General features: G+C 50.3%; 1 protein-coding gene across 2 annotated transcripts in view; it reads left to right on the top strand.

Moving 5' to 3' along the window:
* The window catches only part of LOC125949230 (cadherin-99C), a 151152-nt gene that overhangs the window by 102243 nt on the left and 27423 nt on the right, over positions 1–21486 (top strand). For both annotated transcript variants that reach the window (XM_049676052.1, XM_049676051.1), the window contains exons 6-7: positions 4326–4511; positions 6871–6936. In XM_049676052.1, the coding sequence (XP_049532009.1) occupies positions 4326–4511; positions 6871–6936 (252 nt within the window). The remainder of the gene's footprint in view (positions 1–4325; positions 4512–6870; positions 6937–21486) is intronic.

Genomic DNA, 21486 nt, shown 5'->3' with positions numbered 1-21486 from the left:
GACGATGACGGCGACGGCGACGATGACGACGACGTTCACTGTGTCGAGTGTGTGTGTGTAGGTCACAAGTGGCGTTTTGTACCGTTTCGAATTCAAATACCGCAAAACTGCCACGAGTACCGCTGCTGCTGCCTCATCCTATTCTTCGAGGAACATACGAGCACCATAGCAAAACCGAAGCACAAAACATTGCTCGCCCCAAAAACCCGGGGGCCTTTGATTGAGGTTCCATGTTGTTGTTCCGCACACTATGATGCCGATGATGCCGACGGTGAACCTGCTGCTGCTGCTGCAGTAGGCTGTGACCGGCTCTGTTTGCGTTTAATCGGGCAGGTGACTTATGGATCTGGACGACGATCGACGACGAGCTGCCAGCGATCGCACACACACACACACACAACATGGCCACCCCCAAACGGAACGGTTTCGATAAATCTTCTCCAAGAGGGAGGAGCAGCCTTTCGTCCGCGGACACGATTCTCGAGATTCCCTCCTGGTGTGCCAAAGGGGGGGTGGTTCGGCTGCATCAAGAAGTCGTGTCAAGCGTGGCGACACGCTCGCTCGCTCGCTCGCTCGTGTGCGGCCATTTGCCGTTCACGTGGAAAAGGGTCTTGTTTTAGGCAAATTCCTCCCTGCAAGTGGAGAGCTGCAACATGCACCACCACTGGGGTGGAGGAGGGAACGAAGACAAACCGCTTTCATTAGCGAAACCGCTAATCGACGCCGATGCGCTACGGATTTCGTTCGAATTCCGGTCCTGGTTCATCCCTTTGCATTCCTTTTGCTCGAGGCGCGAGCTGCATGCAGCAACCACGATGGCCACTGGCCAAGTGTGCTCCGGTGTGGTGTATTAATAAAGCAATAAAACCATTATCCGGCCATTCCGGAGCCCCCCCTTTAGACCCCGCGGGTGAAGTGGTCTGGATAGAACGGAGAACCGCGCCAGGCCAAAGGTGACGACAGGCGTTCCGGAGACGGCGATTGCGACGAGTCCACGGTGGACGGAACCGGTGGTGCGATAGTGCTAATTTTTGAGGTTATTTATGAGCCACACTTAAGTGCCGGAACGTCGCGAATGCTGCAGGTACACTGCCGCGGCGACGGACGCGTTGCGATAAAGGTTACGCGTGAACACGCTCAACGGAGTGGAAGCGAACGCGTTGCGTGTCAGCAGCGAAGATGCTGGTGCGAATGCGAAGAGTAAGATCGCCCAGGAACACTACCCAGGACTGCTGACAGGACACGCCAGTGGAGACGTGTACGTTGCTGCAATGCTTTTAGCTGCCACGCCACGCAACGATTGGAGTGTCCGTACGGTGGTAACGGCACTTGGCAGGACGACGACTGACTGTGGAGGTGGTGGTGGTGGCCAATACAAATGAGCGAGAATTACAAGTCGGTCGAATGCGATTTTTCAATTACGAAATGTACCTCCCGCGTGCAGTCGCCCTGACCTGACCTTTCGGTCAAGCGCGAAGGGAGCATAAATAACGTTAACATACATACATTGACCGCCATTCCGGCCCGCCGATATCCGGTGATGGTATGATGCTGGTGGTGGAGATAGAGAGAGAGGAAGAGAGAGAGAGAGAGAGAGAGAGAGAGAGAGAGAGAGAGAGAGAGAGAGAGAGAGAGAGAGAGAGAACTAAAGCCAACTCGTATCTCGGAAGTGAAAGTATGATCAAGCCGGACAGCGTCGCGGTGTGTGTGTGTGTGTGTATCTTGTTGCATTGCTCCTTGCTGATGTACCACCATCGTGTGCCGTGTGCGGCTTATCATCCTCCCATAATCCGCCTTTTATGAGTATTTACGATAATGGAATGAAAGGGTTCAATGGAGAGAGCGAAAGGGTCGAAACGTCGGGTTTTTGGACCTTCAGCCACGATTTTGCACGCCAGAGAGTTCGCCAACGGCCTGCATACAATATATGGATGGTCGATGGTCTATGGAGACACGGAAATCGAACCGTATCTCACGTGATATCTGCACGGAATAGTAGTTACACTAAGATATGTGCACGGATTACTTGATTACTTCTGCTATCAACGATTCGAACGGTGTTTGGTTGCCAAGAAACATCGCTAGTAATCGAGGGCCCATGGATAGTCGTCGATACCGCCGTACCTTCGCAATTTGGGACTACCACGCCTTCTCTGTTCATCATCTGTCAAGGCATTAAGCAAGACTTTGAGGGTTGGATCAACGCCTACCTTTCTCTTGATATGTCTCAACCTCAACTGAAGCCAGTCTACGTCTCATACGTCGTCTTCTTCTGCTATTCCTGCTAACGGTTTGATGACGTGTATTGACGAGTTGAGAATTCTTTTATATGCCGACTAGGTCAGATTGCTCAGGACGATCATCTGCATGCCACTATATAATGCTGAATGTTGTAGTGTTAGAAGCTCGACTTTGGTCTGCGGCGATCGTACTTTCGATGATAGTTCACATTAGCAACTCGTTGACTGATTCTTCGAATACTCTTCATATGTAACATTAGCACAGTAGGTCTAGGTTTTTGGTATTTGTTCATGCTATGATGTCTACAATGTACTATACTACATAAGCATCGAGCAAATGCCGATTCCAGATGCCTTACAGCTTTACATTATAGGGTACGTCACACACGCACTTATTGTTTCACTAATAGATAACTTACTCTTTGATCCTGAACCCCTACAGACAAGAAGAATGGTGCCGCAGACCTATTCTGTTAAAACACTCGTCTCGCATATCATGTAGTTTGAGGATCTCTATAATAAGTTAAACGATTACATTTGCAAAACGAACTATTCTTCTGTTCAACGCCGAGTTGTTGTATTTTTGCCATTTAATGCTATTTGACTTCGTGTCAAGTCTATACTAAATTTCAATACATGGTCTAGACTTAAAAAAATCCATTTACTTTTCACTATTTCAACTGAATTCGTCAACTCATTTGTGTGCAACCTGTACCGTGTTGCTTCTCAAAGACATCTGATCCACGTTCTACCGCGTTCAAAGGTGGCCCCCGATTCATTAGAAGTGTCAACCACGGAACGGGCAGCTCGCTGACAGCAATTAACCTCCGTTACCCCAACGCTCTCTAGGCGCTCGTGTCGTTCTATGAACCTGATCTGCGCGCCGCATCCTCCAATTCCCATTCATCTTCGTCACAATTTGCACGCTCGCTCGCTCGCCGGGTTGCGTGTCGTGGTGCGTTCAGATGTCAACGGCATCCGTGTTCGTACTTCTCGGTCAGAACTTCTCTGGCGATCGAGCGGAAGAATTATGAGACCTCATCACACCGTTCTCACGCTAGAGCGTCGTGGTGTGATGGTGGTGTTCTCGGGAATCCAATCGGTGCCTCGCGACTGTGACCGGTCCCCGTGGGCCACAAACGTGATGATCGTTCTGGAGCAGTTGAGTGAATTACGAGTACGTCAAAGAAAAAAGTACGCCCGTAGCCGAATGAGACGATGCCGAGCACTGCTGGCTACCTTCTACTCTTCTGCGTGGTTCAGGGTGGCCAACATGACAGCTCTGTGTTCTCTCTCTCTCTCTCCCTCTCGCTGTATGCAGAACTTGGAGGTTCTTCTGCAATCTCATAGACAACACACGTCACACGCCCCGTCTATCGCCGGAACAGGCCGGGCAGGCCACGCAGCGCACTCTGCAGGGGGGAGGGAGAGTTACTTTGGTTTGGGAGGAACCGGAACGTCGTTCATTCCGGAACTACTCGAGCTAGAGTAGACCGACTAGACCGTCTGCCAAACCGTCTGCCGAAGGAAGCCGTGCTGTGCCCCCGCTGTGATTGATCGTGTTGCATCATGCCGCGCCCTCTTCTCGTTCCGATTAACTCCCTTGTTCGGGTCACGAGTACTGAGTTCGTTAGTCCACCGCCACCGTCGCTGCCGCCGTCGCACCGCTGCGTTTTGCATAATCGCTGCAGGAGAAATTATGCTACGTGATTAATTGTGACCACCGCGCAGCCCCGGAGGGAGATGGGACGCGACTAGGAGTGAGCAGTGCGAGCGCCAGTATCACGAGCAATCATCGTGGAGCGACACTGACGAGCTGATGATGAACAAGTTTGCTACAAGCACGCAGCAGCAGCAGCAGCAACAGCACGAACATGAACGACGTCGACAATGATGACATGCAATTGAGGTGTCCACCATCTTGAATCCTGTGCTGCGTTCTATAAGTACCGTAGCCAGCAGCAGCAGCAGAGGGAGGGAGCAATCTTCCCGATATATGATGCAGCATGATTTATGGATGTTGGTTTTAATTCCATCTTTTTTCTCTCTTTCTCCTTCTCTCTCTTTTCGCGCGGCCACCTGCAGTCAACGCCCGTCGGGACGACGATCTTCCGTAGCATCCAGGCCACGGATAAGGATGCCGGTGTCAACGGGCTGATCGAGTACTTCATCGTCGAGGGTGCGCAAAACGTATCGGACATCTCGCCCAACACCCTCACGGCCGCCGACGGTCACGGAGTGTTTGCGATCGCCTACCCCCACCAAGGACAGGTAAGAAGCTTCGTCCAGTCGAGTCCAGTCGGTTCGAGTCACTGATCATCATCATCATCATCATCGGCTCAACGTCACCGTCTCTCACACATATCTTGATCGCGATCCCTCTCCGATGTTGTTTATGATATACCTTCCGCCACCCCCGGACACCGGTCTGTCCCCTGGAAGACCCTCCTGACCCAGGGCCAGCCTGACAGGGGGCCACCATCGGTGACGCTAAGTGCCAGTCCCAGCCAAACGGTACTCCCTCCAAAAAGCCACCACCGCCATTACGCCTGTCACGTAGCAATCAACATTCGTTTTCTTCATATTTCGTACCACCATCCCCGGTTACCCGGTGTGGTCTCCGGCCCCATTCCGGCCTCTTGGTCCGCTCGGTAATCCGCGGTCCCTGCATGGCATGGCATGCCATGGATGCACATACACGGTGAGGCGAGTGAAGTGGCGAGCGAGTCACGAACGAAAATGCAACGAAAAATCTTCGAAAAAAAAATAAAACCCCACAGTAAACCAAGCACACACACACCGCTACACACACGGTTGCCATCGTGACGTGAAGGTAGGCACGCGGGATGCGGGATGTGGGGTTGGTTGGCTGCTGGTACGACAAGCGGTGCAAGCGGTTGGTGCTCCTCATCACCAGTAGATGGCAGCTGCAACGCGCGTTGCTTGGATGAAGTGTTCCACGGGCACGGGGTTGGAATTTCGTTGCACAATCACACGTTGCGCTGGGTGCGCTCTAATGCACCACCACCTGAAAACAAACACAACAGAGAGCGCTAGAGTGAGAGAGAGCATGAGAACGAGCGAGAGATATTTATTGACTTCTAGTTCGGCGGTCGCTCACGTACCTTGGAGTAGGTCTGGGCTCGTGCGGTTTGATCCTCAAATTAGGTCGAACCAAGCACACCAGCGACACCCTGAACGGCGATACAGGTCACTGTTACAGGTGATCGCGGGCACGGACACCACCATTCGGCCAAGGAAGGAGGAACTAAATCCAATCCCCGGCCAGCGACCGAGCAACGCAACCAAGTAACTGTGTAGGAGTCGCCTGCTTTGACTGGTTGGCAGGCAACAGCAACAGCAGCACCAGCAGTGAGCAAGAACAACCTGCGGGAACAACCTGCGGAATGCTTACATAAGCCCGCCTCACCACCACCAGAGGCAGGCAGCAGCAAAGCATTTCGATTAATCTGCCATAACTTATCGCTAATTTCCATCCGGGCTGCAGATGAGAAGATAACGGGCTGCCAGGGGGGTGCGCCGGGATCACCGCCGGGAGATGAAAGTTTTAAGTTTCCATTAGAAAAAGATGGCGTCCACCCGGGACACTCCTTGATGCCGGCGGAGCTCCTGGTGATGAGGTTGGGGATAGTGTGTCTGCTGCTGCCAGCCTACTTATCTTGGTTGCATCGAATTCGAAGTAAATAGCGTCTCGATCGCAGTGGGCCGTTCCCGGGCGAAGTCAGTCTGCGAGGAGCTCGCTGGGAGCAGCGAGCATCTGAAAGATATCTAAATCATCTCGAAAGGATCTCGCGGATCCACGGTTGACTGGTTTGCCACTTTACATTTGGTAATCCTCACCGATCGGGTGAGTTGAAGGCGGACCAACCCATCATCAATCCGGACCCCCGGACCCCCGGACCCCCGGACCCGGACCAATGTCATAATGCAATAATGCTGGCGGTAGCGAGAGCGATTGGCAGAGAGGGAGTGTTAAAGTATCACTCACCTTAAGCTGTCCAGCGACAGGCAGTTTCTGAGCTGGCCAGCCAGTTCTTCTGCCTTTTTGTTGATGTCGTCAGTCAGATCTGCAGTCAAGTCTCTACCATTGCACTAACGCCAGTGCGAGTGCGTTGGAGGAGTGCATTTCTGCATTACGAGGCACATTCTTCCATGCACCGTCTGCAGCTCTGCAATAACAACAACAACAACAACAACAACAGCAACAAAAACAGCAATGCATCAATCATTCGGAATCGTTTTCTTAAGGCTTTTTTTGTCTTCAGCACCATCGAAGCGCTGGTTATTCGCTTTGTCGCTGGAATGTTGACAAACCCCTTCAGGCGCGTCGGGGTCGGTGCAATGGGGGTCGTCGTTAGTGCAGTCGAGGCTGCCCCTTACCTACCCTAATGTCGTTAGTATGCGAAAGGCGAATGCGAAGACGAAGGCGTCGGCGCCGCATCAGAACGGGAATCCTTTTGCACCTCGAGGGGAATAAGGATCTATGCAAATGGGACACCCACTTCGCCTCATTAGTTCTATTTCGATCTCATCCCTCCCCGCCATTGCTTTGCATGCGTTTTTATGCCTTTTCTTTCTTTTTCCTTTTTACTCCCGCCCCGGTATTTAGGTCACCGTGGTCAAGACGCTGGACTACGAGCGGACGCAGCGATACTATCTGACCATTGTCGCATCGGTATGTACACAATCATCATCATCCTACTCACACACTACACACTACATGTATATACTACACCAAAGATAACATATGCTTCGTAAAAAAGGGCGTCGAACGAACGCGAACCCAACAAGGGAATTCATGTTTCGCAGCAATGACATGACACACACACAGTCTGTCTGGTCAAAATTCCTTTGCGATGAATATTCCTCCCTTTAAAAGAAGGGCTACCTTCTCCAGCGACCCTTGTTCCTCCTCCTCATCATCATTTCGCACACTTTATTCGCGCTTCGATTCGCGCTTTTGATTCATCTTCGGCTGCTGCTGCTGCTGTTGTCGTTGCTGGTGATGCCCCTGGGGAGCATCTCCTTCGGCCCGAAAAGGGCATCGATCGTTCACACCAATGATCACGCATTTGGAGCACAATCGAGCCAATTCGATCGCACCATGTCGCGAGCGCCGCCGCTCCCCTGGCGAATGAAATTTACATTTTACTCGTCGCCACTCCTCGCAGTTTGGTTGCGTTGCTCTACCCGGCAAAACCGGAACCCCCGGGAGATGAGTGGCTTTTTCTGCGAATCCGAATTCCGAACCTTACTTCTCACGCCATTATGCACGCCGTCAAGTGGGCGAACGAGGAAATGGTCATTTTTTGTGTGGATTTAACTCCCCTCTCTCAGGCCCGGGGTCCCTGAGAGCCCGAGACCGGATCAAACTGGAACTGGAATTCAATTTATTACTTTCGCTGCGCTTCATGGAGATGATGGGCAGGTGGTGCAGGTTGTCGGGGTACTTGCAATGCGCCTTGCCCGGTTTTGGACGGTAGCTGTAGCGTTTGGTTGGTTGTTGTGCGACGAGCAATGAGATTAGTAACAGTTCGTTACGATATGTGTGTGTGTGTGTTTATTCATGAACACATGATCGAGCGTAAAGCTCTCGTAAGATCCGGCTTAGTATTAGACATCATTGCGTGTGTATCGCGAAGTATTAATAGTTTTTCAAGTAAATCTCTTTAAAATTTGCATATTAATACGCAGGAAATGTTCGTTGTGATATTAACGTTTTCATATCGCAACAAATCGTACATATAACAACAGAACTATTGGTGTATGTAAAGACACTTTTCACAGCGAAACGAAAGCTACTTAGTTAAATAGCTAAATATTATACATTGAGTCACAGAAAGCACAATTTTAATTACAAAAAAACACAGATTATTTCCAAAAACTAACTTGATGCTCGATGTTGCGATAAAACAAACCTTTGCCTTCATTAGTTAAAAAATGTTGTCGCCGCCGTTATAAAAAACTGACTCCTTTTTTCGCGTTATCGCAACGAATGTTATCGATGTGTGTGTAGGCGTCCGCCACAACTGCTACGGCGACGACGACGACGACGACGACGACGATATGCGATCTTCAGTCCATTGGGGCAGATAATTACAAGCCGCAAACTGGCAACCGCTTTTGCCGCTATCGCTACAACAGATAGCGCGTTCCTGCGTTCCCCAAGGAACGTGTAGCGTGCGGTGCTGCGCAACAATTTTGCTTGTGCGGAATGTGCTCCCCTCAAAATCCTGGTCCGGGCTCCGGGAAAGCTCCCAGCGCTACATTCTTGCACCGCTTGGCGCACACAATACAAAGCACGGTCTATGGACTCCAGCACCCACCATCACCATGAGCAACACATACGTAAAGGGAAGGGAGGGATATGGTCAGCCCTAGCCCGCCCTAGCCCCTAGACTTCGCCAAATGTCGGCAAAGTTTGGTCCTTAATAAATCAAATTCAAAAGGTGCGCCCGTACGTCCGTCTGTCCGCCATTCACCGCGAACTCACCGTCGACGACGACGACGACGACCAAGGGGAGGCGTGATCGCAGAAAATGAGAATGAAAAAGAACAAGAAGAAGGAAGAGGAGGAGGACGGCAGCATCTGAAAGCAAAGCCTTCTGAAGCGAACCTTCTGGCGCAGCGGCGGCCCTGGCGCGTTGTGGCCTTTTATGGAAAACTATTTGCCTGCCTTGGCAAGCAGCAGCAGCACCAACCACCAGGGACAGGCCCAGAATCTTTGTGGAGAGGAAGGGGACGATCGCAGCGCCACTACCCTTTCCGCCACGGTGTGCCGATCCTATCGGTTTCAAATATCAAATATTCTACCAGAAGAACCTGTGTGCCGGTCGATCGGTCGGTCCATTTCACCGATCGTCGTGAACCTGCTGCTGCTGCTGCTGCTGCTGCTGCTGATCGATTGTTTGTAGACCGAGAAGGCGTCCACGGGGTGCACGCGCTCGTCGAGCATCTGTCGGAAGGGATGGTCCAAGCGAGGAATAGGAACTAGAACGTCTGGAACACTCTAACGTACATATGTGTGTGTGTGTGTTCGTTGTCTTACGATTTGATTTATTAATCGATTCCGCATGTTGCCTCCCCATTTGTCGCCTCCCCAAAAAAAGGCCACAGCTGGCGCAGAGATTAGAAGAAACAAATTCGAGGCCGCTTAAAGGGGCGCTTGGTCCTCCGGCACAATGAGATGACAGCCCCCGGGGGCACTCACTGGTCGCTGAATCGTTGACATTTAACCTCGGCAACATGTTGAGCAGCAACAGCAGCCATGGAGCGGTGGAATGTTGTGTTCCCTTTTATCAAGTTTCTTTCTCGGTTCGGTTCGGTTCTGCTCGGTTGCGAACGCCGCAACCGCACATTCCCACATACCCGGGACCGACCGACCACAACGCCTTTTGCTCTCGAATGTGTGTATGTTAGTGTGTGCGCGAGAACGCGGGAAGCGGGAGTGTAGCGAGGGTAAGCGGCTAAGACAAACGACCAAACCAGGCCACGATCAGGCCACGACCGCGGGAGCGAGGACAGAAATTGGCGTAAAATTTGTTCAACCCCCCCGTTTTTTTTTTGCTCCACGTCCAAGAGTCCAAGTGACGTTCGTTAGGTTAGTTTGTCAGAATCCACGAGAGGCTGGCGGTCAAGCGACAGCCCAACGAACGTGTCGTGTCGGCCTACTAGGTTGCTGATGGTGCTAGGAAAGATATTTAATAAATTTCCCAAGCACCCTGGCAGCAACCGTGGCCTAAGCAACTATCATCAAGCCTCTCACGCCACTCGTTACCGGGACGAAGGAGCTGCCTGCTAGCTCAGAGCTCAGAGGAGTAGAACTGGAGCAGCCCAACCGACGCAAAATGCGCGACCCCATGTGCTATGTGGCCGTTCCTTGGGTCTCTCCAGCCCGAAAAAAAACGACAAAAAACTCGTTCCACCTTCTCACCACAGCGCAGCGTACCGCGAGAGCCACACGAATACGAAATTAATGGCGTTGTTTGCGCTAAATGGTAGCTATAAATTAATGCACAGATTTCCACCATCACCACCACCAACACCACCACCACTTTGGTGGGTTGGGCTTGGTGGCGTGGCACTTGTCCCTTCCCCTTTCCCTCTCCCAAACGGGGCACTTGGAATTAGTTCCTTGATTAATAAATTTTATTCGGCGTTTGACAGAAGACGACGAAGGGAATAGTACGCGCCATCGCTGCGTTGAGCTGAAAACCCACGACCCCGACCACGGCCTACTACTCGATACACACAAACACACACACGTTCGTCGTTCACACATTTTGTTTCTAGCAGTCCTAGTAATCCGCGAACGCACACCACGCGACATTCGTTCCCGGTGCAATTCACGAGTGAGCATCCGCGAGCATAAAAACTAATGTCAGCAAAGTCCGCGCACTGCGAACGATATAATGTCAAGCGAAGTCCCCATTTATTAACACCCTGGCTGCTCGAGCGTGTGTGTGTGCCGATGAGGCTCTGATCTTCAGCCAGAAAGAAGGTTGTCAGCGAAGAGCGGAAATAAGCGGCTGGCATTTAACACTGTGCGCACGCTGGCGCAGATAACTCACTCACTTCTTCTGCTTCTGCTTCTCTTCTTCGGCAGCACTCCACAGGACTGACACCGGACACTACCGCGCCATTCGCTAATTCTTAATTCGCTAATGCGCTCCGTGTGCTTTCGGTTGCAGCACCCCCCGCCGTGTCGGACACACACAAAAAAAGTAAATCCGTTCGCGGTGAATAATTTTATTCACCTGACAGTTCCGACTTGCCGCAGCGATCGTGGAATGTTGCGGAACGTCTGTCCGCTCTCTCACTCTCTTTCTGTCTCTCTCTCTCTGTCGCTCTGCTGGAGCGTTCCGAACAAAATGATCAAATTGATGAGCGATTAAAAATTATTAATTGATACCGGATCGAAATAATTCCGATTTCCTTCCCGCCGTCGAGGATCGAGGAGGCAAAAAGGGGTTTAATTCGGAATTAAATCCGCCCATCCGTTTTCGGGACCGGGACGTTTCGTTTCGAGGTTTGTGCTTCCCCGAAGGGGGTATTTACTCCATATACGCCTCTCTCCAGCCAGATGGATGGTGAAGCTTGTATTACAAGCACAGGAACACCAAAGTCCAAAGATCGCGAACTGCGACGGAACGAACGATTTATTGCTCTGCGTCCAAACCAGCAGCTGAAGTTTCGCCTTCCACCCCACGAGAGAGAAAAAAAACCTTAAGCAAACATGCGCTTTGAATAACAGAGAACTTTCAAAGTGTATGCGCCAGATTTATGCGCATTCTCCACTTCCATAGTCCACCCGTGCAGTGCATCGCACAGCGGGGAGTCGGATCGGAAAGCGAAGCGTTTTTTTTTTTCTTTACATTCGGAGTAGAACCTGTTGTTGTCGCCGGTTTGAAGATGTAGCACCGGGCCACAGGGAGTACCGCACATGCCCAAACATGGTACAAGCGGTTTAAAGTGAAATGTGCACCATATTCCCCCGGCGCGTAGGTGCGATCGTCTTCGCCGCTGATCGCGAGCTTGTCATTACGTTGCGGTGTTTCGTTGACTTTTGACACGATTCGCTAATCGCTTGTGGTATGGTGAGTCAATTTCGGGATGTTATACCATGGTACCAAGTCCCTTTATCCTCTTTATTGCTGTTTACTTGTTCGCAATAAGCAGTAAAGTTCATCCACTGCTGAAGGTATCGATCTTTTCGGTGATTTTCATGCGAAACCTAAGTAGCGCATTCGCTTCTGTTATTATTATACTTCATTGCTTTTCATTGGTGTTCAAAACATATTGAAAAATACAAAAAGGTACATAAGAAACAGTCGTGTAATGTAAAAACAACACGCAAAACAAGTTTATCCACTGCTAATGTATTGTTTTGTGTTGTGCTGTATCGTTGTCACTTCAAAACAATCAAATAATCGTTTTTTCTCTCGATTTGGACGGTGCATTTGTGTTCTTTAATCTCAAGCGCATCTTTAGAGGCCTATTTGATGGTATAAATGGCCAAAATAATGGAGTTATACACCACTAGACAACTGATTCATTTAAAAAAGTTTCTATTGACATCTTCAGCAAATGAACAACTATTCGTTTGTTGGGCATTTGCGTGCATAACTTCATTATTTTTGGCGATACATCCATCGATAGTGTCTCAAAAGATTAAGCTGAGATTAAGGAACACAAACACGCCGCTGAAATGAAGAGAAAAGACGATTTTCGGATTATTTTATCTCGGAAACAATGTAACACTGTACAATTCTCGATTGTTACTTTACACGATTTTTTCTAATTAAACTTTGTTTAGTGATTCTATTTGGAAAAAGTAAAAATCATAATGAAGCAGAATAAAAACAGAAGCCAATCATATGTAATTTCTACTTTTAGACACAGGTTTTCCATGAAAAATCCGCCAAAGAGGTCTTTTTGTTTGATGGATAAACGTCTTTTGCTTTTTTTAAGGTTCGTCGCTTGCTTCACTGTTGATGTCTTTCAAATTAAAACTCGCTATCGAACCTTCTCTTTCTCGCTCTATCTTTCGCTCTCTCTCTCTGGCTCTATAAATGGTGAAATCGAAGGCTAATCAGCTTGATAATATGATTAGGAATGCTGCCAGATGGAACCTGCATCGAACCGGCAGGTGGTCAACGGTGGCTGGCACAGCGGGCGGCCAAAAACAATGAAATACCGATAAGCAGCCCCTTCCCCCCCACCCGACAACACCATCCCCAACTGATTATGATTAACGATTCGGATGCATCGTTATAATTCGCCTTTTGGGACTGAAATGGGAAACGATTCATTTTTAACATTGCTCTTCTCGCTCGCTCTCTCGCACGCTGGATGCATAATGCATTAGTTGCCGATGAGGGTTCCACGATCGGGATGGGACAAAATAATCGGCCCAACCACCACCACCACCAGCAGCAGCAGGAGACATAATTCAACTCCCTTCTGTTATCTGCTATCAACCCCCGTGCTCCGCGTGCACAGCGACGATCGCTCGGATCATTAGCATCCGAAATAAAGCACTCAAAATGCGATCGATTAATCTGTCCCGAGCAGCGTCTTATACCGATCGCGATCGCGATCCTCCCGCCGTTCGCCGATTCGCGGAGCGCAGACGCACAGACGCAGAGGGAGTAAAAGGAATGATTGATCGCTGCTCGCTGGTAAATCAACGGACCAATTGTGTTTGTGTTTTCTTCGAGCGTCCCCGGCTCGATTGATCGCCGTTCGATCGTCGGCTGTGTGTCACTAATTGATACTCGGTTTTTTTTTTCGGTCTGCAGATCGAAGACCACAGCACCGCGCATTCCGATGCTGCTAGGAGTAAACAATCTCGGCTCTTCTTCACGTAAGATCGAGATGATCACCACCACGGGACGTACGGATTGTGTCCCGTGAAGGTGATATTAATTAGCTTTTCACTTTTTGGGGATGCCAAACTCTCCAGTGATCTCTCTCTTTCGCTCTCTTTTGCTCTCTCTTTTGCTCTCCCTTTCGCTTTCCTGGCGTCCCGGGACCGGTGTTATCACATGCCGGACAAAACAAAACCCAGGTAGCAGTTGAAGATAACGAAAAGCCCTCGCACCACCGGCAGCCATTTCAGCTTCCTTCCTTCCTTCATCCAGAAGTCCAAAACGAAACCCCATAAATCAACGGCGAACGATCGTCTTCGTCGTCGTTGTCGTTTGCAGATGTGCCTCGTTATTGCCAGGATTATTAGCATATCGGAGCCAGACGGGCCGTCGATTGGTTCGCTTTCTGCTCCAGACACCCCAACTCCAGGCGAAGAAGCGAAGTAGGAAGTCGGTCAACCGGCAAAAAGGTTGCTGTTATCATGCTGCTGCCGTTGATGCTGTTGCTGCTTGAGTTTGAGGTTAGGCGAATATGCATGAGGTGTTAACATGATGCTTAGCATACCAACGACCATCGGAGCATAGCATCACCATCCTGTCGTGCCTTTTTGAGGTCAACACTGCAACAGAACACCTTCCGCGACTTTTAAACCTTCCCCCAGGCTGGTTCCTGGGTTTCCGTGTCGGTCACGGAAGTACAAGTTAATTATGCAAGTAGTAAGTCGTACGCCCGCGCACAGCACACGCCAACACACACCCTCTCGACGCTTGCTCATTAAAAATTTTCTCACCACCACCCCAGAGCGGTGGAAAATAGTACACGATATGGCCGCAATCCGAAGCCTCAGCCTCTCTCTCTACATTTTGCACATTGTCACTGACGCACTGTATGGTGCCCGGTTCCAAGGCCCTGGGAAAACCGACCATTCATTCGACTACAACCCACCGCCTCTACGACCTTCTTCTTGCTTGCTTGCTTGCTTGCTCCTTGCGAGTTGGAATTCAATGAAAGAAAAAAACCATTCCGCAACAGCAGCAGCAGCAGCAGCAGCAGCTTAAGACATTCAAGCACTAGCACCAGAACACTATGCTACCCGAGCTGGCGGGCTGGATGGCACCAAACAATAATGCAGAAAAGTTAAAGTTCAAGTCGCGTGGCGTGTGGCGCAGCATATAGTAGCATCAGGCTGCTTGGATCTTCGTTTTCTGTTGTGTCTTCTGGAGGAGAAGAAGGCCTCTTCGCTGTAGATGAAGCGAAGACGAAGACACGGGGCCCGGGGCTTTGCTGAGGCCAAACGATGCGGTGCAGTGGTGTAGTTGGCTAATGTTAAACAACTAATTAATTTCGATTTAAGCCGCGGATGAAAGCCGCGATGCCCCCGACGACGACGACGACGACGACGACGACGACAAACGATCGTGCACGATCGCAGGAGAGGGAGTAACCGAGGGATGATGCTGACAACGGTGTGCCATCGCGTGCACCTAAAGATGTGCCATGTCGGTGGCGAAGATGCTTCTCTACTACAGCCGACACCGAGATAACCTACTTGCATAATAACGATCACGCCGACGTTGAAGCCGCCGCTGCCGCTCGGTGGCAATAACGTCCTCAGCGTGCTGCGGTACTTATGAGGATCTTCCTCTCTCTCAGCATCTCAGCCTCATCTTGCTGGGCATTGTTGCTGAGAGCCAAGATGTCATTTGTGCTGTCGTTGTCGTTGTTGTGTCGAGGTTTTGGTTTTTTGACTTCTGTGAGAAACATCTAATCCAATCCCCGGGATTAGAGCTTAATGTTGCGATCGTTCCGATGCGAGATCCGTTCTGAGAGAAGTTCAAGGATGAATCTCTGACAATGATGCTGCTGCTGCCACTGCCCCTGTCCCTGGCCCTGCCATTGGTTGATGATGAGCTATATATCACCTCACGCGCGCCACCACCCTTGGCATATACGCCATTTCCGCGGTATCGTTTCACGGGCGCTCTCGCGATCAGCATAATAGACGGGCGAGCGCGCGCGCGCGAGACGCAACAGCATCGCCAGATTGCCAGAACGCCGCCGGATCTTTTTCGGGCATCCAACGGCGGCGGCGACGGCAGTTTGATTCGTGCTTCGTTGCTACTTTTGACATATCGGTCTCTCTCTCTCTGGATCCAGTCCCTCCGCCTTGCCCTATGCTGCCAAATGCCTCCCCAAATGAATGGCCAAGAAGACGACGACGACGACGACGACGAGCAGTCGCCAAAGCTAACATACGGAGTGAAACCGGAATCCAATTAATGTAATTGATACTGTCAAACCTGTCGTAGAAGGTGCCCACCATTCGGAAAACCACCTTTGCCGGGGGTAGGTTTGGCCAGACACAGCGTGCTCCACATTGGCGGACACATACAGACATACATAGATACATACATTTCCACCCGCCATAAATCGATTCAATTTAGTTGTTTTTTTTATTTTTTTGGCGAGACTAGCGGTTGCACGCCAGTCCAGGGGCTAGGACCGGACCCTGGGGGCGCCAGTCACTATCGCCAGTCGTTGCTACAAGTGCCTTTGCCTCTCTCGATGCCTCGCTTGGCACTACACTTGGCATTCAATGGCGTTGGTGCTTCTGTTGGTGCCTAGTTTTTGAAGCTTGAGCCGCCGAGTTCTTCTGCGTCGTTCTGCGCACCACAGAATGAAGCGCACGAGATCACCTGACACACATACACACACGCACACACACTTTGGCGACAAGTGCCCTGGCGATCGCTTTTGGTTGCGTTGCTGCTGCTTCGCGGTTCTCCCGCACTCTGCACCACGAAGATCGAAGATTAAACCGCCACCCCTTAATTCAATACGACCAAGGGTGCCTTCTCAACCTCCACCATGTCCATTGCCACACACATACACAACTCGCTCGCTTCAATTAATGGATTATTTAATCATTAGCTTGGGTCCGGAGCGCACGTACATCGTTGTGGATCGAATGGTGGTGGTGTGGTTTCGCATTCCTGCGATCGCTGGCTGGCGCACTCTGTTGGCCACCTCCTCCTGCATTACACACATGGCCAGCCCTCCTTCCCTCCCTGCACGCGGTTACAGCGATTTTGTAATGATTAATTAATTTTTGGTTTTGCTGTTTTCCCATTTTTTTCCTGCATCGACGATCGACGACGACGTCGATGGTGGCCACCGATGGATGGAGTAGAGGGCCAGCGTGCCGTGTGTGTGTGTGTGGCTCGAGGATTGTGCTGTCCTGGTAGCCCGGTGCGTGGTGGCCCAAAAGGGATTATGATTCGCTGCGCTGCAATGAATGTTTCTCGGGGTTCTCGGGGTCTGTGACGAAAGAGGTATTGCCCGATTGCGGCTTTTCTCGGGCTGTTGTGTGCCGATTGTTCGCACATCGGAAAAGGGGGGCGGAAGAAGGGTGATCGGTCCTCACTCACGATTGATCGCGCGCCCGCTCGATCGGTAGAAGAAGATCGCTGAAATGGAAAACCAAACAAACGACCACGACGACGATCAGTAACAGTGGCGACAGCGGCGGCGTTAGTGAAAGCGCGCCTGTCAGGAATTCCAAATTGTGTCTCTTATTACCTTCCCTTCCCTTCCTCCCAGGGGGTGATCCTCGAATAGGAAACAATAGAATGATCAAACATTTAAATTTCCACCAACACCACCGACCCCTCGCCCCGAGAGAGACTCCTTTTTCGGTTTTTTTTCCCCTCGCCGATCGGTCGATCGATCGAACGATCGGTTCGGCGTGGCCGCATCATCTTTTGCCCCCCCTCTCCTCTCTCTGCGCGAAATGTAAATAGCATTTGTATTTGGCATCGGATGTTATTTTTTTCTGTTGTTCGGTGTCTAGGCGACAGACACCACACGACGACGACGACGACGATGATGATAATGATGAGCTCGCCAAGAGGTGAAGGTGCACAGCGCCGCTTTCTAAAAAAAACCACTCGCCAATGGCTCCTGCTCCGCCACCGGAGCCCCCCGGGCGTGTTGCTATTGATTTTATTTTTATTCAATGACAGAGATTGTGTGAGTGTGTAATTCAATCTGTACAGCGAGCGAGCGAGCGAGGCGAGGATGCTTCATGCATAATTCATAAGCTTAGGATCGGGGATCGCGCGCATGGCGCAGCGGCTCCTGTGTCCATGTTCCTGTTCCACGCGCACTTCCCTCCCCCAGAGTCTCGCTCAATGAGTTTTAGTCAAGATTTTTAGCCAACAGAGCGAAAAAAAGCGCGTCCTCGAGAGATGCAAAGATGGTCGTCGATATGTTTTTTTTTTGGCCGGGCGCAACAAGTGATGAAGGGCAGAGAGAGACAGGCAGAGAGAGAGAGAGAGAGAGAGAGCACAATGAGCACAACGATCATCGTGAACTGAATTGGCCGGCGAGAAGGGTATTAGCATAATGATGAAGGAAGGAAAAAGGAATAAGGGAAGAGGCCACAAGAAGCGATGGAGGCGGTGGAGTTGCAAATAATTTGCACTCCATAAATGGTGTTTTGACTTTACCGTTTCGATCGTACACACACTCACACACACACACACACTTAGAGGAGCGGCCGGGAGACGGGCATCGTGGCCTCGGAATCCAGATTCGAGGAGTCGTCCAGTGCCGCAGAAGATCGGCTTTGCAGACGGGGTTTGCCTGTCTGTGACCGATTGATCTACCAACGGATCCAATCGGTACGTACACCGCGATCGCCTCCAGTATGTGGGTCAGTACATCACACGCAAGCCAGCCTTGCAAGTCAACCGTAAATTATCGTTTATCGATTGGCGGCACACCAAGTGGGCAACTGGGACAGCAGCAGCAGCAGCAGCAGCAGCAGCAGCAGCAGCAGCAGCAGCAGCCGTAGCAGCGCCAAGCGCTGGGAAGGTGAAAGATTCTCTCCGGGTTTAACGCGATCGAGAACGAGAAACCTTTGGGACCCCGGAGTCTCGATCACGCCAAGAGAGAGGGGATAGGGGATGATGGGCATTGATTGGTGGTGGTGCTGCTGTGGCCGGGAAGCCGCCTAGAATGCATGCTCACCGCGATCGATCGTGTACCAGCGGGTGAGGGAAGATGATGATCACGGGAATGCGCTTTTTGCCACCATTCCCAAACCAAAAAAAAAAAAACTCACGATCCACGGCGATCGTTCTCCTCTGAAGATTGTTCCGATTCGATCGTTAAAGATTTGTGACACACACACACACGCGCGCGGACACACGGGTCGGTAAGCGTAACGTAATCTATCGCGATCGCGATCAATCGCGCAAACGTCACGCGAAGGGCGGTAGCACACATACCACTAGCGCCAGCCATTCCATTGTTTGTCCATTGTGTACGCCGTCCTCTTTCGCTCCCTCTCTTTCCCCCTCTCTCGGGTCTTCTGAAAACACAAAAAATCGATTTTCCATCAGCTACACCCTACCCCCGGTCCTCTGGCCCTTTGACGTCACGGCGAGCGTTCATCGTAACGGGATCTCTGCGTTCTCTTACCCCCAGGTTCACTACTTTGCCGGCGCTTCCCTGACATGCACACGAACGCACACACACACACAGCACACACCCTGGGTGTGAAATCTGGGGTACAAATAGTAGAAGGGTCCGTCCGTCCTAGGCCCTAATTATAGGCCAGCCTTCCCCCCAAGTGGAATCGGTGTCGATGCAAGAAGCAGAAGAAGAAGAAGGTCGATCATGTCGCGCCGATAACGAGTCTGCAGAGAGTTCAACACCAGCATCAGTGGATTCCCGCGATTAGTTGGTCACGGTCCGTCCCTCGGGGGAGCGAAAAACACACACACACACACACATACGGGAGTGTGTTTGACCTCTCCAGAGGAGGTCATTTTTGGGTTACATCACTATGCCCTCGGTACGCGCCCTACTTGCGCTGCTACTGCTGGTGCTGCTGTGCACGCGATTAACCGAAGCCCAAGACCCAAGAAGAGGAAGCCGCACATGGCATGGCATTCACCATCATAGCGAACATCATAATTAGCTTTTTTCTCCGTTCCGCATCCGGAAATCCGGATGCAAAATCATCGAAGCAGGTCTGGGAGTCTGTGACATCGTGTCGTGATATGAGGACGAACAGACGGACTCACGTTGTGTTTGGTTTTGGTCACCTATTTGAATATTGAATAACTCCGCCATTCTTCTGCCGATTTTGGCAAATGAACCCGTTTAATTTTGGATATACAATGCCACTTATTGACAACTCACTCGGAATACAATATCGATCAAATGATCGCCTCGATTGGACACAAAAAAGTGGTCCTTTTTGGGTATTTTACATGGTAGTTGACAACAATCAGAGCGTAATAGCAGCAATTATCTGCTCTGGCATTAGTGTTTACCTCTTCAATAGTCTTCGGTTTGCTAGCATACAGCTTAATCTTCAAATAGCCCCACAGAAAAATGCCCGGTGCCGTCAATTCCCGCAAACGAAGAGGTCACTTATAGGGCCCTATTGCTAGTGTCTTGTCTTGCAAACGAGACTGGTGTACTACTGCTGAAAAAACTTAGAAGTCTTGTTAAGCTCTTATGAATGAACTTGTGATTTTTTACAGCCTGATTTAAAAAAAAATAATACTATCAAATTAATCACCAACACCACCAAAAAGCAACATCTTTCGCTCCAATGGCAACTACGACCAAAACGAAAAAATATACCATTTCCAGTCTCGTTTACAAGACTCAGAGTCTGGTAGGTTTTGGCAACAGAGGTCATGGCATAAAATGGCGTAGACTGGCGTTTCAGGCGGAAAAATAACGGAGCTATTCAAGATTTAAATAGATCCTGTCCCTAAATGAAGCATCCTGTAGGTCACTTCCGTGTCGGATTCGGATTTCGTTTGCAGAACTTGCTGCAAACCGTCCAATGTTTACTAAGGAACACAAGGCTCTTCGGTCACTTTACTGTTTTCCTTAATAGGAAATAGAGATTAAATCTGAAACAACAAATTGCTCTCATACACTTCTGCAATTCGACCGACTCGATAACATAACATATGCATCACCTGTATGGTTTAACTGTGCAAGTAACATATAAACAAAATCCAAAGAGTGCAGACAACAAGATACTTAAAATGATACCTTAATTTACCTCCGTGGCACAATACTGCGAATACCCACTCAAGATGATGCGGTAGTGAACGAAAAAGGTCTCGAATTTAAAGAAAATTAGGTTGAAGTACAGTAACAATTGCCCCTTCTACCCTTACACACACACACACACACTTGTGAATGTCTAGGGTATCTAGCGAATTCCATGTAATATGGAAGGTTTTATTATTTTTCCTGTGGAGAATTTATTCCAAAACACCCCAAGGGTATCCCCTAGCAAAGAAATGATGATCAAAGCATGCGTGGAAAAATTAAGAGATTGAACCCGCTATCCAAGCATGCTTTGCGATATGTTGTTCTCAAGGTATTGTAATAATTCCGAACAAAATCTACTATTACGTTCAATGTTAGCCGACAACTCGATGACCGACCGATCGATCGATCTCTTCCTGTGCAACATCGTGTCGTGTCGAGTGATAAAACTGTCGCTGTATGCGCTCTAAGTATTGCATACGGGCGACGGCCATTTCACTCCTTGGAGCTGCCTCACGCGCGCATATCCCCTGGGCACCATTTGAATGGCGCAAACCGTGGGCACCACCTTGGATTCCCCCCTCTGGAGGAGGTTAATTGCTGTCAACCACCTGTGCTCCAGCTTCACTTGTTAGAGAGTGGCCTCCGTGGTAGCTCCGTGGTGGCTCCGTGCTGATGCACGGAAGGTTGTAATGACGCGAACACGGTCACTGCTCTCGGCGATCGCTCGCTCGCTCGAGCTCTGGAGCTGGAGTCGTCTCGGTACGTA

Source organism: Anopheles darlingi, chromosome 2 (assembly GCF_943734745.1).
Source record: "Anopheles darlingi chromosome 2, idAnoDarlMG_H_01, whole genome shotgun sequence".
NCBI classification, from domain to species: Eukaryota; Metazoa; Arthropoda; class Insecta; order Diptera; family Culicidae; genus Anopheles; species Anopheles darlingi.
This window is presented reverse-complemented; position numbering and strand designations above follow the sequence as displayed.